This window comes from Neoarius graeffei, chromosome 18, assembly GCF_027579695.1.
Source record: "Neoarius graeffei isolate fNeoGra1 chromosome 18, fNeoGra1.pri, whole genome shotgun sequence".
Classification (NCBI taxonomy): Eukaryota; Metazoa; Chordata; class Actinopteri; order Siluriformes; family Ariidae; genus Neoarius; species Neoarius graeffei.
This window is the reverse complement of record NC_083586.1, coordinates 57,581,214-57,599,385: the sequence shown is the minus strand read 5'-3', so window position 1 is coordinate 57,599,385 and position 18,172 is coordinate 57,581,214. Positions and strand designations below refer to the sequence as shown.

The following is an 18,172-nucleotide window of genomic DNA, read 5'->3' as shown; positions in this document are numbered from 1 at the left end:
GACCCTGAGCACACAATTCGTTCTACCAAAGAATGGTTAAAGAAGAATAAAGTTTAATGTTTTGGAATGGCCAAGTCAAAGTCCTGACCTTAATCCAACTGAAATGTTGTGGAAGGACCTGAAGCGAGCAGTTCATGTGAGGAAACCCACCAACATCCCAGAGTTGAAGCTGTTCTGTATGGAGGAACGGGCTAAAATTCCTCCAAGCCGGTGTGCAGGACTGATCAACAGTTACCGCAAACATTTAGTTGCAGTTATTGCTGCACAAGGGGTCACACCAGATACTGAAAGCAAAGGTTCACATACTTTTGCCACTCACAGATATGTAATATTGGATCATTTTCCTCAATAAATAAATGACCAAGTATAATATTTTTGTCTCATTTGTTGAACTGGGTTCTCTTTATCTATGTTTAGGACTTGTGTGAAAATCTGATGATGTTTTAGGTCACATTTATGCAGAAATATAGAAAACTCTGAAGGGTTCACAAACTTTCAAGCACCACTGTATGCCAGAATGAATTCATTAATACTCTAACTATTAATTTAATAGGAAATTAAAAATACGGGTCAATAAATAAACTCATTGTGCAAGTAGAAATAGTAATTTATGTCAAATCCTGTGGGGTTTTTTTTCTGTGTAAAAGTCATTTGCACAAATTGTCATCTTTTTATAATTATTTATAGTCAGCTCTAACAGAATATGAACTTATAAGTTTGACAAATTGCAGTGTACTGGAACTGTGTATCCTGTTTAGAATATTTTGCTATAGCTGTATGTATTTTAATTTATCTTTCCCTTGGTGAAGAAAGTTTATGATTTTGATGAGCACAAGTCATTCAACTCACTACTGTTGTTTTTTTTTTAATCAAATCCAATTTAAGATATCAGCTTCGTTATGTTCATTCTTGAGAAAACATTTACACAAGTTTTACACAATTAGTGTGTGAGTTTATTTATTTTCAGCACAAGCCAACTCAAAATCTGGAGGGAAAAACTGAATTACAGTCAGCCAAATAAAACCAAAAGGAACATAAAGACCATAAAGATGTGTACGATCAGATTTCTGAGCGCGAATCCAACATCCGGTTAATAAAGTCTTCCAATCATTTCCAGTATAATCGACTTCCAGAGTGAAATTTTAATTTCAGTTTGGAGGGATCTGTGTTTGGGAAAGTTATATATTACAGAATAGTTCTTTAAGCAACACATGAGCCAGAGTTGTTGTTTTCACTTCCTCAGGTTTCATTTCATTAATTCGTTCTTTTTTCTCTCCTTCAGACATTCATGGACAGCATCAAAAACTGTAGAAATATTTAAAAAAAAACATATATATTGTTAAGCATAGAAAATAGGACCATTTTCGGAGTGTTTTAATCTATTTAAATACTCTGACATGTTTTAATTCATGTTCATTTGTAATAAAACTGAAACATGACCACGTACTTGTTGAAAGTTCATGCTCACTTGTCCTCTGTTGTGTCTGTCCATGGCTTGGAAAACTCCTATAAAATTAAAAAAAAAACAAATTCAGTAAAAGATCCATTTATTAATTCCCCACCATTAACACATCTGATTTAAACTGAAAACCAATTAATCATTAATTATGGGTATCAGTGGAGCTATAATATTAAGCCCCACTAAATCTCAGCACAGGCTCCCCTCAGGGCTGTGTCCTGAGCCCTCTGCTGTTCACTCTGATGGTCAAGGTCAAGGGTTTTTTTTATTTGCCATTTGTGCATAGACCAATAGTTCAGACACATTGGAATTTTTGTGCAGGGCTCTCTCAGAGTCAACAGTTTAGGAAATAAAACACTATAATAAAAAATACAAAATATAAAAACACTATACAATACAATGTTAGGAAATAGAACACTATAATAAAAAATACAAAATATAAAGCACTATACAAAAAGGTGGTAATATGTACAAAATAAAATAAAATACAAGTATTAAACAAAAGGGGAGGGCAAATGTTAAATAACAGTAATAAAATAAAAGGCTAGTCCTGAGTGCTGTTCCTGGATTATGAAAAGAGGGGAAAGTTATCAGCTGGGAGGTCCGTATGGTGAAATACGGTGACCGAGGTCTTGAAAGTACTGAGCGAGGCGCTCTGGGCCGAGGTCAGTATTCAAGGCCGAGGTCACGGTATTTCACCATACGGACCGACCTTAAGCTGGTAAATAATATATTTATTTTTTCTTTACCAAATTCTGACAGAAAACGAGAGCGCCCGAAAGGGAAAACCGAGCCGAGCCGCCATTTTGAATCCTCATTCACGGCTGTAATGCGAATTGCTTCCTCCTCGGTATACAAGTGCACTTCCATGGCAGGAAAAAAAAGACATTTTGCCGCCTATGTAGTCCCCTATTTATACAAAATTGAGTCATTCAGCCATGTTTTTGCTCGGCGTTAGCAAGTTAGAGGTTTTTAGCTTTCTCCTGAAATGTTTTCTTTTATTTTTTTTCTTCCTCAGGGTAGTAAAACTCGCTTTCGCTGTGAACACTGTCGTTATCGCTATCCATGCTGTAAAATTAATGCTATTCTCCTGAGAAATGCTGGCAAAAATTTATACGATTTTTGATAAAAATCTTATAAATAAATCTTCTAAAAAAGATAAATGTTGACAAAAATTGCTACTATGTTTGTTGTTGTGAACAAGCGAGTCGCCAGAGGTCCATAACCGGGGTCCGTAACCGGGGTCTGTATCGTAGGATACGGACCCGCTCGCCAGCCAATCAGAGCGCAGGATTTGATGGAAACCGCACCGCAAAAAAAAATAAATGGAAATATTGCACATTTTGGGAGGGGGATGAGAGTTATGTGGGGATATTGCACAGTTAGAATATTGCACATTTATCAGAGGGTATATAACACATAATCCTATTTCACAGATAATAATATATCACATATTGCATATGGGGGCGGCACAGTGGTGTAGTGGTTAGCGCTCTCGCCTCACAGCAAGAAGGTCCGGGTTCGAGCCCCATGGCCGGTGAGGGCCTTTCTGTGTGGAGTTTGCATGTTCTCCCCGTGTCCGCGTGGGTTTCCTCCGGGTGCTCCGGTTTCCCCCACAGTCCAAAGACATGCAGGTTAGGTTAACTGGTGACTCTAAATTGAGCGTAGGTGTGAATGTGAGTGTGAATGGTTGTCTGTGTCTATGTGTCAGCCCTGTGATGACCTGGCGACTTGTCCAGGGTGTACCCCGCCTTTCGCCCGTAGTCAGCTGGGATAGGCTCCAGCTTGCCTGCGACCCTGTAGAACAGGATAAAGCGGCTAGAGATGAGATGAGATGAGATATTGCATATGACAAGTGAAGTGAGGTAGTAATGGTTATTGTTACACTTATTCAATAGTTTTGTTTTGCCATCAGTCTGACTGTGGCAGGGAAGAAGCTGTTGAAGAACCGTGTTCTATGAGTGATGATGCTGTCCACTCTGCTATGTCTCAGGTTGTACATGTGGTGTTTGTGTCTGAGCAGAGAGTGAGCTGGGTGGAGTGAGTCTCTGATGATTCCCTCTGCTCTTTTCCGACAATGCCGCACATACATAGAGTCCATGGAAGGAAGTTTTGTCCCTTTGATGACACACGGCTGCATCCCCGGGGCTACCAGCAACCACATTGTGAAGTTTGCAGACGACACAACAGTCTTCTCAGTGTTGGCCTTCAGCTGTCGGTAGCGTCTCCCTGAAGGCAGCAGGGAGAACAGTCTATTATTTGGGTGGCTGGGGTCGCTGGCGATCTTCCTGGCTATGTCCCTGCAGCGGTTCGAATAAATGTCCTGCAGGTTAGGGAGGTGGTCCTGACGGTCCTCTCAGCAGAGCTAACCACCCTCCTGGTCTCTCCTGGTGGTGCTTCCCATCCAGTTAGTGATGCTCCCACTCAGGACACTCTCAATAGTGCAGGAGTAAAAGTTCCTTAGTGCCCTGAGTGGGAGTTTGAAGTCCTTCCGTCTCCTTAAGAAGTAGAGGCGCTGGCGGCCTTTCTTAACCAGAGTGTTGGTGTGACAGGACCAAGAGAGGTCCTGTGAGATGTGGACACCCAGGTATTTGAAATTGTCCACTCTCTCTACCTGAGCCCCGTTGATGCAGATGGGTTGGAGGTCCCTCTGCTGCTTCCTGCTGAAGTCCACTATCAGCTCCTTCGTTTTGCTGGTGTTGAGTATGAGGTTGTTCTCCTCACTCCAGTCCGCGAGATATTTAATCTCGGTCCGGTAGGCAGACTCATCATTATTGGAGATGAGGCCCACCACAAACCCAAACTCTAAACTTCTATTTATAACTTGAACATTCCTAATTCCACACGTCACTTTATACTATTGCACTTTATAATATTTCTGCTGCTGCATAATTTAATTTAATTTATTTTAATACACTTCATATTTATTTCTGTGCTAAGCCAAATTGCAACGAAATTTCGTTTGGTGTACACTTGTTGCATACTGAATGACAGTAAAGGTTGTCTATGTATGTAGTGATGGAAATTTCGACTCTTTTCAATGATTCAGATCATTTGGCTCGACCAATAAGAGTCGACTCTTTGAACTTTTAAATGATTCTTTAGCATTTTCTGTTTTAAAATAAACAGAAAAAAAAGTGTGCAATATTTCGCCATGTGGTTGTTGTCTGAAATCGATGTGCTAAATCATAATTTACCTTTAAATAAATTAAATCGCATGAATTTGCGTTACATTTTATAAAACATGCAGACAGTCTCGGATTCGCCGTGTCATGTTGCCTCATAACGCACAACTAAGAGTCTTCATATGAATGAACAGCTAGGAAATGGACAACAGGTTTCCCTGTAAGAAGTTTAATTCAACTAAACTGCAATGCCTACAACAACAAAAACAAAAAATACGAGGACAACAACTCATACACGCGAGTCGCCTCTCGACGATTCGACTGATTCAAAAAATCGACTCGTTAGCAAACGGCGGACTCAAGTTACATTTTCTAAATAAAATTTCAGCAACAAAACGTAATCCAACACGACAATTTATAAACTACCCAACATAATACAATCTTAAACATAATCAGTGAAATGTAAGCAAACCTATTCACTAAAATTCCTTCACCTCTCTCATAGCTAGTTTATGCTAACTAGCATTCACGAACCGCCATCTTATCATCCTGAGAGTGAGAGCACTGTTGCTAGGCAACAGGTAAAGGCAGCCATTATTACCTATTGCATATGTAACATCTTTAATAAAGACAATTTTACAGCTATACTGACAATGGAAACCGAGACAAAACTGTCAGGAACATCAACATTTTCCTCAGATTTGTTGGAAAGGTGATAAGAAAAGGCTCCATATGACTAAAAATACACTGTAATTGCACTTAGCATCAAGTGCTAACGACACTTCTGTTACACACCAACACTGAGCCACAGTTTAAGGTTTTATTTTCCATTTCTGAAATAGGTGCCACAAAAAGATGGATTTTAGGGATGAATGTATATTATATTTTGTGTAAAATTGGGGGCCTAATGGTTAGAGAAGCAGCTTTGGGCCCAAAAGGTCGCTGGTTTGATTCCCTGGACTAGCAGGAATGGCTTAAGTGCTCTTGAGCAAGGCACCTAACCCCCGGCTGGTCTTGGTACATCGTACGTCGCTCTGTATAAGAGCGTCTGCTAAATGCCGTTAATCCATCCATCCATTCATTATCTGTAGCCACTTATCCTGTGCAGGGTCAGAGGCAAGCTGGAGCCTATCCCAGCTGACTATGGGCGAGAGGCGGGGTACACCCTGGACAAATCGCCAGGTTATCGCAGGGCTGCCGTTAAAATAAATTAAATACCATATAACCTTGAACACTGTGAATTGGCCTAGTGGTTAGCGTGTCCGCCTCTCGATCGGGAGATCACGAGTTCTACTCACGGTCGGGTCATACCAAAGACCATCATAAAAATGGTACCTATTGCCGTCTGGCAAGGCATGCTGCAATACAGATGTGAGTGGAGAGTCAAACTCTCGCAGTTACCAGAGGACCCACCCCCCACTGTAACCCTAGCTAGGTAATAGGTGAGAGGCTGAGGGCTATGGAAACGGATATCGGCGCCACCCTATGTGCCACATGGCGTTGGAAGGACTTTGACGTATCTCATCTCATTATCTCTAGCCGCTTTATCCTGTTCTACAGGGTCGCAGGCAAGCTGGAGCCTATCCCAGCTGACTACGGGCGAAAGGCGGGGTACACCCTGGACAAGTCGCCAGGTCATCACAGGGCTGACACATAGACACAGACAACCATTCACACTCACATTCACACCTACGGTCAATTTAGAGTCACCAGTTAACCTAACCTGCATGTCTTTGGACTGTGGGGGAAACCGGAGCACCCGGAGGAAACCCACGCGGACACGGGGAGAACATGCAAACTCCACACAGAAAGGCCCTCGCCGGCCATGGGGCTCGAACCTGGACCTTCTTGCTGTGAGGCGACAGCGCTAACCACTACACCACCGTGCCGCCCGGACTTTGACGTATAACCTTAGCAATTTTTTTTTCCACACAAGTTTTCCAGACTTTCTCCAGTCTCCAGAATTCAAGTTTCAGCTTGCCCACATTTGCTTACATTTCCACCAAACTCACTTTGCACATTAATTCCTGCTACAGATACAGTTTCAATTCAGTTTACAGGTTCATCATTAATTTGAGTTTCGGGTTACTCACGGAACATGTTCTCCAGTCGGACGATGCAGGTGAGGTAATCGTCGAAGTCGATTTCAAAATTATCATCCGCAAACCTCAGTGCGATCAGCTGAAGTAGTTGATTATTCAGTTGTATGCCTTAAAAAACAATATACAATTTACGAGAGTTAATAACAGTGTGAAAGAGCGTAAGAACGTCGTATTAAACACTGACACTGCGAAAGACCAAGACGTCTTTTTCCGTAGTCTATCAGCAAACATCAGATTAGATTATCATGTTCTGTGACTATATTGTGCTTTGAAAAGCTAATTTTGTCCCAGCATTTCCCCACCAAAGAACTGCACACACAAGTCTGCAGATCGAGCCAATCAGATTCCCACGGATCCTGAAGCTTGTGACCAGAAAAGTGTACAAAAATACCCAGGACCAAGGGACAGAGCATGTGATGCTGAGACTAGCTTAGAGACAATATTACAAAGCTGTGTAACTCCCAGACATGCTGCAAATGCAGATTTTAATTTGGCTATGATTTGCTGATTTATTTAAAATTGATATTGGTCTGGAGTGAAAATTACTAGGGCTGTGTTAATGCCATTCGTGAATATTCAAATCGCTATGATACTGATATCGGAGCAGTGGGTATTGTCTGATACTTGATACTGGATTCAAACATCGAAAATATTAAAGACATGATACTGGTGTGCTTTATGACTATATGTGTTCAGACGAAAGATCTATTACAGTGGTGCTTGAAAGTTTGTGAACCCTTTAGAATTTTCTATATTTCTGCATAAATATGACCTAAAACATCATCAGATTTTCACACAAGTCCTAAAAGTAGATAAAGAGGAACCCAGTTAAACAAATGAGACAAAAATATTGTATTTGGTCATTTATTTATTGAGGAAAATGATCCAATATTACATATCTGTGAGTGGCAAAAGTATGTGAACCTCTAGGGTGAGCAGTTAATTTGAAGGTGAAATTAGAGTCAGGTGTTTTCAATCAATGGGATGACAATCAGGTGTGAGTGGGCACCCTGTTTTATTTAAAGAACAGGGATCTATCAAAGTCTGATCTTCACAACACATTTGTGGAAGTGTATCATGGCACGAACAAAGGAGATTTCTGAGGACCTCAGAAAAAATATTGTTGATGCTCATCAGGCTGGAAAAGGTTACAACACCATCTCTAAAGAGTTTGGACTCCACCAATCCACAGTCAGACAGACTGAATATAAATGGAGGAAATTCAAGACCATTGTTACCCTCCCCAGGAGTGGTCGACACAACAAAGATCACTCCAAGAGCAAAGAGTGTAATAGTCGGCGAGGTCACAAAGGACCCCAGGGTAACTTCTAAGCAACTGAAGGCCTCTCTCACATTGGCTAATGTTAATGTTCATGAGTCCATCATCAGGAGAACACTGAACAACAAATGGTGTGCATGGCAGGGTTGCAAGGAGAAAGCCACTGCTCTCCAAAAAGAACATTTCTGCTCGTCTGCAGTTTGCTAAAGGTCATGTGGACAAGCCAGAAGGCTATTGAAAAAATGTTTTGTGGACGGATAAGACCAAAATAGAACTTTTGGTTTAAATGAGAAGAATTATGTTTGGAGAAAGGAAAACACTGCATTCCAGCATAAGAACCTTATCCCATCTGTGAAACATGGTGGTGGTAGTATCATGGTTTGGGCCTGTTTTGCTGCATCTGGGCCAGGATGGCTTGCCATCATTGATGAAACAATGAATTCTGAATTATACCAGCAAATTCTAAAGGAAAATGTCAGGACATCTGTCCATGAACTGAATCTCAAGAGAAGGTGCGTCATGCAGCAAGACAACGACCCTAAGCACAAAAGTCATTCTACCAAAGAATGGTTAAAGAAGAATAAAGTTAATGTTTTGGAATGGCCAAGTCAAAGTCCTGACCTTAATCCATTCGAAATGTTGTGGAAGGACCTGAAGTGAGCAGTTCATGTGAGGAAACCCACCAACATCCCAGAGTTGAAGCTGTTCTGTACGGAGGAACGGGCTAAAATTCCTCCAAGCCGGTGTGCAGGACTGATCAACAGTTACCGCAAATGTTTAGTTGCAGTTATTGCTGCACAAGGGGGTCACACCAGATACTGAAAGCAAAGGTTCACATACTTTTGCCACTCACAGATATGTAATATTGGATCATTTTCCTCAGTAAATAAATGACCAAGTATAATATTTTTGTCTCATTTGTTTAACTGGGTTCTCTTTATCTCCTTTTAGGACTTGTGTAAAAATCTGATGATGTTTTAGGTCATATTTATGCAGAAATATAGAAAATTCTAAAAGGTTCACAAACTTTCAAGCACCACTGTATTTGTATGTCACCATCACATCACATCCTTTCATGGATCAAAATAGGCCAGTGGAGCAGATGATAGCTGTAACTAATGATGATGATGATGATGATGATGATGATTATTATTATTATTATTATTATTATTATCAGTAGTAGTAATGATAATAGTCGGTTGATGATTAGCACTCAACAGACTGTGTGCTCACCTACTGCTTTGAGAGCAGACCGGAGCTCGTAGGAGGACATGCGTCCACTCCGGTCTGTATCGAACGACAGGAACAACATCTACAAAACAGGGGCAGACATTTGACAAAGCACAATGACATGCAACACAATGCAACCTTTCCCATGAGATGTTTTTCCATTTTATTTCAGTTTTATTCTCACAATAAGCTACCTCCGATTGTCAGTTATATTAAATGAAGATGTATGTAAACAGTAAAATACTTTAAGCATCATAAAATGGCAGAGAATGCTTAACGGGGCAGTCGAGTAGCCCTTGAGGAGACCCACCCACCCCAATCAGCTTAATTTGCATGCAAGCCTTATTAAGAATGCTTGAATTAACAATTATTTGCCGAAGGTGAAGTGAATACTGGCGAATAATATCGGCTGGCGTTGAGTGGTCTATCAGATATATTCCATTCAGCTAGCATGATATTGAACGAGTCAAAGACGAGTAACTGAATGGAATATATCTGATAGACCACAAAACAAAGCCAGCCAATATTATTATTATTATTATTATTATTATTATTATTATTACAACCCCGATTCCAAAAAAGTTGGGACAAAGTACAAATTGTAAATAAAAACGGAATGCAATAATTTACAAATCTCAAAAACTGATATTGTATTCACAATAGAACATAGACAACATATCAAATGTCGAAAGTGAGACATTTTGAAATTTCATGCCAAATATTGGCTCATTTGAAATTTCATGACAGCAACACGTCTCAAAAAAGTTGGGACAGGGGCAATAAGAGGCTGGAAAAGTTAAAGGTACAAAAAAGGAACAGCTGGAGGACCAAATTGCAACTCATTAGGTCAATTGGCAATAGGTCATTAACATGACTGGGTATAAAAAGAGCATCTTGGAGTGGCAGTGGCTCTCAGAAGTAAAGATGGGAAGAGGATCACCAATCCCCCTAATTCTGCGCCGACAAATAGTGGAGCAATATCAGAAAGGAGTTCGACAGTGTAAAATTGCAAAGAGTTTGAACATATCATCATCTACAGTGCATAATATCATCAAAAGATTCAGAGAATCTGGAAGAATCTCTGTGCGTAAGGGTCAAGGCCGGAAAACCATACTGGGTGGCTGTGATCTTCGGGCCCTTAGACGGCACTGCATCACATACAGGCATGCTTCTGTATTGGAAATCACAAAATGAGCTCAGGAATATTTCCAAAGAACATTATCTGTGAACACAATTCACCGTGCCATCCGCCGTTGCCAGCTAAAACTCTATAGTTCAAAGAAGAAGCCGTATCTAAACATGATCCAGAAGCGCAGACGTCTTCTCTGGGCCGAGGCTCATTTAAAATGGACTGTGGCAAAGTGGAAAACTGTTCTGTGGTCAGATGAATCAAAATTTGAAGTTCTTTACGGAAATCAGGGACGCCGTGTCATTCGGACTAAAGAGGAGAAGGACGACCCAAGTTGTTATCAGCGCTCAGTTCAGAAGCCTGCATCTCTGATGGTATGGGGTTGCATTAGTGCGTGTGGCATGGGCAGCTTACACATCTGGAAAGACACCATCAATGCTGAAAGGTATATCCAGGTTCTAGAGCAACATATGCTCCCATCCAGACGACGTCTCTTTCAGGGAAGACCTTGCATTTTCCAACATGACAATGCCAAACCACATACTGCATCAATTACAGCATCATGGCTGTGTAGAAGAAGGGTCCGGGTACTGAACTGGCCAGCCTGCAGTCCAGATCTTTCACCCATAGAAAACATTTGGCGCATCATAAAACGGAAGATACGACAAAAAAGACCTAAGACAGTTGAGCAACTAGAATCCTACATTAGACAAGAATGGGTTAACATTCCTATCCCTAAACTTGAGCAACTTGTCTCCTCAGTCCCCAGACGTTTACAGACTGTTGTAAAGAGAAAAGGGGATGTCTCACAGTGGGAAACATGGCCTTGTCCCAACTTTTTTGAGATGTGTTGTTGTCATGAAATTTAAAATCACCTAATTTTTCTCTTTAAATGATACATTTTCTCACTTTAAACATTTGATATGTCATCTATGTTCTATTCTGAATAAAATATGGAATTTTGAAACTTCCACATCATTGCATTCCGTTTTTATTTACAATTTGTACTTTGTCCCAACTTTTTTGGAATCGGGGTTGTATTATTATTATACATATACATTCCTTTCGGGTGTTCAATGCGTTTTTCACTTACAAAATTCTGTCAAAATCTTCCGTATTTAATGAAGCAAACCTGAAACTGAAAATAACCAGAAACTGGACTGTCTCAAAGTACGAACAAATAGATATAAGAACTCTTCCATACCTTACATGTGCCATCTCATTAACAAATACGGATTTTGATCTATTTTCATGTCACCTGTTTTTATTATTATATATAGTTCTCTAATGTAAAATTATATGTTTAAAATCGTTGTATTGATGTTGCAATAAGTTATTTTAGTCCATACCGATTGCTATCGATACTTTTAATGATTAAATTTGCGCTTAATATTGATTTTTAATGTAAATTGATCGCAATTCAGTGTTAATTCACTGCGATGTATCAATAAAGACATCTTGAATCTTGAAACCTGGCGGCCATGTTTGTTTACAAATTGTCCCAGTCACTCACTCGCTAGCACGGAAGTTTTACATCTCTGATGTGTGATGTCATGTTGTCTTGGCAACCATGCAATATCGTAAACCAAATTCAACGCTCATTCTCCATTGGGTAGAGTGATGTAAAACACGTAGGATAAGCGATATGCGAACAATATTGCATGCTATCAAACCAAATGAATGAAACCCGCTAGAAGGGAATAGAACATGTTTTTATTCCATCGAAAAACGTTCTGTATGGATAATAATCACCGATATTCACTGAGCCTGAGGCGGATAATTGTTTTAGCATAAATACACAGGTGATTATTTAAAAAAAATTTTTTTTCATCGTATTTAAAAAAAATTTATTTCAAACTTCAAAAGTGGCATGCAAATGTAATAACGGCGCGGCGCAGACTTGTGTCACTTATCTACACCGAGTCACAAAACACTTTGTTTTGAAATCGGTAAAATAAATCACAATCCCACCTGACCTCGGAATAGTTTTAAACCAAACTTTGTAGCATCTTTAGTGCTTTTAGGAGCAGCGTTTTCTTTCATCATTTGTCACAAAGTGATTGGCCGTCATTTTGCCGAGTTGCTCGAGGTGATTATCGAGAAATAGTCCGAATTTCTCGACCAATCAGCACGCGCGATTTCCTATTATCACCTCTGTATTTACACTCAAAGTTTAATAGCTGTGTATTTCAGTTATCAATTACTTTCAGATATTAGCATGGTATTGTCTCATCTCATCTCATCATCTCTAGCTGCTTTATCCTTCTACAGGGTCGCAGGCAAGCTGGAGCCTATCCCAGCTGACTACGGGCGAAAGGCGGGGTACACCCTGGACAAGTCGCCAGGTCATCACAGGGCCGACACATAGACACAGACAACCATTCACACTCACATTCACACCTACGCTCAATTTAGAGTCACCAGTTAACCTAACCTGCATGTCTTTGGACTGTGGGGGAAACCGGAGCACCCGGAGGAAACCCACGCGGACACGGGGAGAACATGCAAACTCCGCACAGAAAGGCCCTCGCCGGCCACGGGGCTCGAACCCAGGACCTTCTTGCTGTGAGGCGACAGTGCTAACCACTACACCGCCGTGCCGCCCCGCATGGTATTGTGAATGTGCTAATTAGTTAGCCAGATAGCTGAGGGTAAAAATAAGCCTTATAGCTGTTACTGACTTCAAATACAACCCATGATGTCGTCCTGTTAAAACAGCAGCAAGTAGTAGCAATACATCATCTGCTGCTTATAGGATACTATACCAGGTAATGTTATTCTCCTAGTTAGCGTTTAACCTTTTACTCTGACATAGATCATTTATACATAACCTTTAGACATAACATATACCATTTATCCTATATCAGATAGACATAACTGGAAAGAAATTAGCTTTCTGTTTCAGATTCTTACCATCCATTTCTTCAGCTTTTCCCAGAACACCTTAAACTCCTGAAACTCAATCATTCCTGAGCCATCCACCTTTCCTTCTGGTTAAGGGAAATCTAGCAAAATCTTAACACTTTATACATACATCAGCTATTTATCACGTGGCTCCTTTTCATTGTGCTGGAAAAGAGCCGAGGTACAGTATACACAATAATGTTATAACCAACAGCATCATTTTGTGCGGTGAGCAGAATATGTGCAGTTCATGTCCCATGTACCATGACCCAGCGTTAGAGGATACATCCATTAGGTTGATGATGCTGTGGCAGGTGCTCAGACTCACGCCATCAAATTTAATCTCTTTTCCTGTCATAAATAAAGACGCATGAAGTTTTGCACTCAAGGGCATTGACCAGTTTAGCGTGAAATCAGTTTAGAATGAATCGTATCAGGTTGTGTTGTGCAGTAGTTTAATGAAAACAGACTCACTCCTGCTCAGTACGCCGTTGAGAACGTCCTGCAGCTCCTGAGCGCTGATGGCCTGGTCCTACAAGAACATAGCCAGAACATCAGTCATATGACTGTATGAATCAAAACACTCATACAGCACATCCGGTCATACTAATAGTTGCAGTTTACTAATATTATCATATGTTTCTTTACAAGGTATTAAAAAGTACTAATCACAAAACCTTAACTCGGACTCACATGATATGAATATAAAACACACTATCATTCTGGGTGCAAAGGAAATCACAAATCAATCGTCCAAATCGTATAATTATGCTGTCAATTTTAAATCACTAATCTATTAATCATGATATTTTCCCTATTTAAAAAAAAAAAACTGATTCACAACAAGTCCATAAATGAACACAAATAAGACTAGCCATTCAGTTAAGACAAAAGTAATGACACACTATTAAAAAAACGACCGAATTATTGTGTGTCCGTTGGAGTAAATGAGCTGCAATGGCTGAGCTGCGTTACTGGAAAATTGATCTCACGTCACACTTAGGAGGTGCTCTTTCACCATTTAGTCATCTTTTTTTATCATTTCACTTCCTTTTTTTGTGGGTTTTGTGTGTGTCATTAAATCTGTTAACACATTTTGCACTTGGATGATTGGCATTTATCAACATACAGTGGGGCAAAAAAGTATTTAGTCAGCCACCAATTGTGCAAGTTCTCCCACTTAAAAAGCTGAGAGAGGCCTGTAATTTTCATCATAGGTACACTTCAACTATGAGAGACAGAATGGGGGGAAATAATCCAGGAAATCACATTGTAGGATTTTTTATGAATTAATTGGTAAATTCCTCTGTAAAATAAATATTTGGTCACCTACAAACAAGCAAGATTTCTGGCTCTCACAGACCTGTAACTTCTTCTTTAAGAGGCTCCTCTGTCCTCCACTCGTTACCTGTATTAATGGCACCTGTTTAAACTCGTTATCAGTATAAAAGACACCTGTCCACAACCTCAAACAGTCACACTCCAACCTCCACTATGGCCAACCAAGACCAAAGAGCTGTCAAAGGACACCAGAAACAAAATTGTAGCCCTGCACCAGGCTTGGAAGACTGAATCTGCAATAGGTAAGCAGCTTGGTGTGAAGAAATCAACTGTGGGAGCAATTATTAGAAAATGGAAGACATACAAGACCACTGATAATCTCCCTCGATCTGGGGCTCCATGCAAGATCTCACCCCGTGGGGTCAAAATGATCATAAGAACGGTGAGCAAAAATCCCAGAACCACACAGGGGGACCTAGTGAATGACCTGCAGAGAGCTGGGACCAAAGTAACAAAGGCTACCATCAGTAACGCACTACACCGCCAGGGACTCAAATCCTGCAGTGCCAGACGTGTCCCCCTGCTTAAGCCAGTACATGTCCAGGCTCGTCTGAAGTTTGCTAGAGAGCATTTGGATGATCCAGAAGAGGATTGGGAGAATGTCATATGGTCAGATGAAACCAAAATAAACCTTTTTGGTAAAAACTCAACTTGTCGTGTTTGGAGGAGAAAGAATGCTGAGTTGCATCCAAAGAACACCATACCTACTGTGAAGCATGGGGGTGGAAACATCATGCTTTGGGGCTGTTTTTCTGCAAAGGGACCAGGACGACTGATCCGTGTAAAGGAAAGAATGAATGGGGCCATGTATCGTGAGATTTTGAGTGAAAACCTCCTTCCATCAGCAAGGGCATTGAAGATGAAACATGGCTGGGTCTTTCAGCATGACAATGATCCCAAACACACCGCCCGGGCAAAGAAGGAGTGGCTTTGTAAGAAGCATTTCAAGGTCCTGGAGTGGCCTAGCCAGTCTCCAGATCTCAACCCCATAGAAAATCTTTGGAGGGAGTTGAAAGTCCGTGTTGCCCAGCGACAGCCCCAAAACATCACTGCTCTAGAGGAGATCTGCATGGAGGAATGGGCCAAAATACCAGCAACAGTGTGTGAAAACCTTGTGAAGACTTACAGAAAACGTTTGACCTCTGTCATTGCCAACAAAGGGTATATAACAAAGTATTGAGATGAACTTTTGTTATTGACCAAATACTTATTTTCCACCATAATTTGCAAATAAATTCTTTAAAAATCAGACAATGTGATATTCTGGATTTTTTTTCTCATTTTGTCTCTCATTGTTGAAGTGTACCTATGATGAAAATTACAGGCCTCTCTCATCTTTTTAAGTGGGAGATCTTGCACAATTGGTGACTGACTAAATACTTTTTTGCCCCACTGTATAAATGCAAAGTAGACCAAAAAAAAAAATCAGTATTACTGAAATGTCTGTAAATCTGGCAGGAATTTTTACTTAGGTTTGGCCTATAAGGAACAATTTGCACACAACTTTACTAAAAGATCTTTAAATGAGTCCCAGGGTGTCTGAGAAGATTTCACATTAAGCTTAACATGCTGAACATTTTAGACCTAAAGTGAAAGAAGGTGCATCTTTCACACAAGTTTGCTGTCCTACCGAGCCAGCAATGTGTTCAAACAGCTTCCTCAGACCTTTTTCCTCATCAGTTTCCTCCTCAGGCCGGGTTGGAACTGGCGGCTAAGAATCAAAAATGCAATTTTTCTTTAAATTCACAACATATAATGTGACTAATGGTAAATATGTACAACTTGAAATACAGAAGAAGAAGAAGAGGAGGAACTTTATGTATCACACGTACGGTATACTTAAGCACAGTGAAATTCCTCTCTGCATTTAACCCATCTGAAGCAGTGAACACACACACGAGCAACGAGCACACACACATACCCAGAGCAATGGGCAGCTATGCTAACAGTGCCCTGGGAGCAGTTGGGGGTTAGGTGCCTTGCTCAAGGGCACTTCAGCCCAAGACCACCCCATGTTAATCTAACTGCATGTCTTTGAACTGTAGGGGAAACCAGAGCACCCGTAGGAAACCCACGCAGACATGGGGAGAACATACAACCTCCACACAGAAAGGCCCCTGTTGGCCATTGGGCTCGAACCTAGAACCTTCTTGCTGTGAGAAAACAATGCTACCCACTGCACCACCGTACCGCCCAAATATGATGATGATGTTCGTCCTTCAGGGTCAAAGATGACCATGACTTCAATTTGGTGAGTGGTGGTTGTAGATCTGGAGGTGACTGATTAGGCTAATCCGGGCTTTGAAGGTACGCCCACATGTCGGGCACAAGTGGTTAGTGCTGTAGTGGGGGTGGGGATATTTTGAGCCTTAACGTGCATATCCTGGACCAAATTCGTTTTTTTTTATATGAAAGTATGTCCCTTTACACACTCCTCCAGAAGGGTAATTTTGCACAAGGCCATCTGTCTACAGCAGAAAAAAATAAAATAACAAAACGCGTCTGGAAAAATCCCAAGGGAGTCTGGAGCCAGATTCGTGATGTTACCTGCGGAAGCGCCAGCAGGCTGCGCGAGCTTGCACGGTTTCAGTGCACAGCCTGTGTAGACCAAGTTTAGCAGCTAGCGATTTTGCATTGAAATATGGAATTGTCACCTGAGCGCAATGTTACTTCACCTTTGGATAGTGCAAATAGTTCTCAAAGTTGTCGGGCCTTGTGAAGTGAGCCCCGCATATGATGCTGTAGTCTGTAGCATGTAGCCAATTTTTCCGGGTGCCTCGCACGAAGCGCTCCCATTTCTCTCTCATTGTCCGGTCTTTTGGAAAATGATGAGCACTAATCCCATCATGATTGGTGTTGCTACACCCTCCTACAATACATCTGTTAACCATTTTAATAATTACGCAATAACGTTGAAGAAATTTGCAGAAAACCACCAGGTTGTTTTCTCATAAACAAACCAGCGCTGACGGAGGATTCAGAGGGAGGCGTCCCGCACGTGACGTCACGAAAATCAGTGTTTGCCGGGAAATCCAAACGCCAAGTTTTTTCAGAGGCGGACCAATTCGCCTCAAATGGCTCGATTTCAACTGAATTTTTCTGGTATTGCGCAAGGTAAAAAAATTGCAGAGAATGCAGAATGTTACAGATATTTGACCAAAGTTTAATATAAAATAGGAGAATTACATTGATCTTGCTCCTGAATTTACCCGTGATATGCACTTTAAGGGCCTCAGCGATGCGTTTCATCTATTGTGGGAGCATAAGCACTAATCAACATTGCATTCTTCTTGCCTCCAAGTGGGAGCTGAAGCGTTATCAGGTGATCGTTGGTGCCCTCCAGGAGTTTGGTAAGTTTCTGGGTGAGGTGGGACTTTTAGACTGGTACCAAAATTCAAAAAAGTGCTTATTTAAGGAGTTAAAGGCATTTTTGAGACAAAGTCAGCAAACAGTCTTATTTTGTCAATTTGGGTGTGCTGAATTCAAATCTGCAATATGCCGAGCTCTATCTGACCTCTGTTGACCTCTAGAGGTCATTGAACTTTGGGTCTGTAAAAGTCTCAGCTGAACCCAGTTTCTCAGCTTTCTAAGGAATGAAATGTA

The 18,172-nt window shown here is 40.9% G+C and overlaps 1 protein-coding gene across 1 annotated transcript in view; it reads right to left on the bottom strand.

Moving 5' to 3' along the window:
• Window positions 1-940: 940 nt before the first annotated feature.
• Window positions 941-18,172, bottom strand: part of capn9 (calpain 9) — a 34,778-nt gene continuing 17,546 nt past the window's right edge. Inside the window, exons 13-20 of the mRNA XM_060899076.1 lie at window positions 16,200-16,280; window positions 13,703-13,760; window positions 13,515-13,579; window positions 13,238-13,306; window positions 9,199-9,277; window positions 6,678-6,794; window positions 1,448-1,506; window positions 941-1,305 (exon numbers count right to left, since the gene is read on the bottom strand). Of these exons, the coding sequence (XP_060755059.1) occupies window positions 1,279-1,305; window positions 1,448-1,506; window positions 6,678-6,794; window positions 9,199-9,277; window positions 13,238-13,306; window positions 13,515-13,579; window positions 13,703-13,760; window positions 16,200-16,280 (555 nt within the window). The 3' untranslated portion in view covers window positions 941-1,278. The remainder of the gene's footprint in view (window positions 1,306-1,447; window positions 1,507-6,677; window positions 6,795-9,198; window positions 9,278-13,237; window positions 13,307-13,514; window positions 13,580-13,702; window positions 13,761-16,199; window positions 16,281-18,172) is intronic.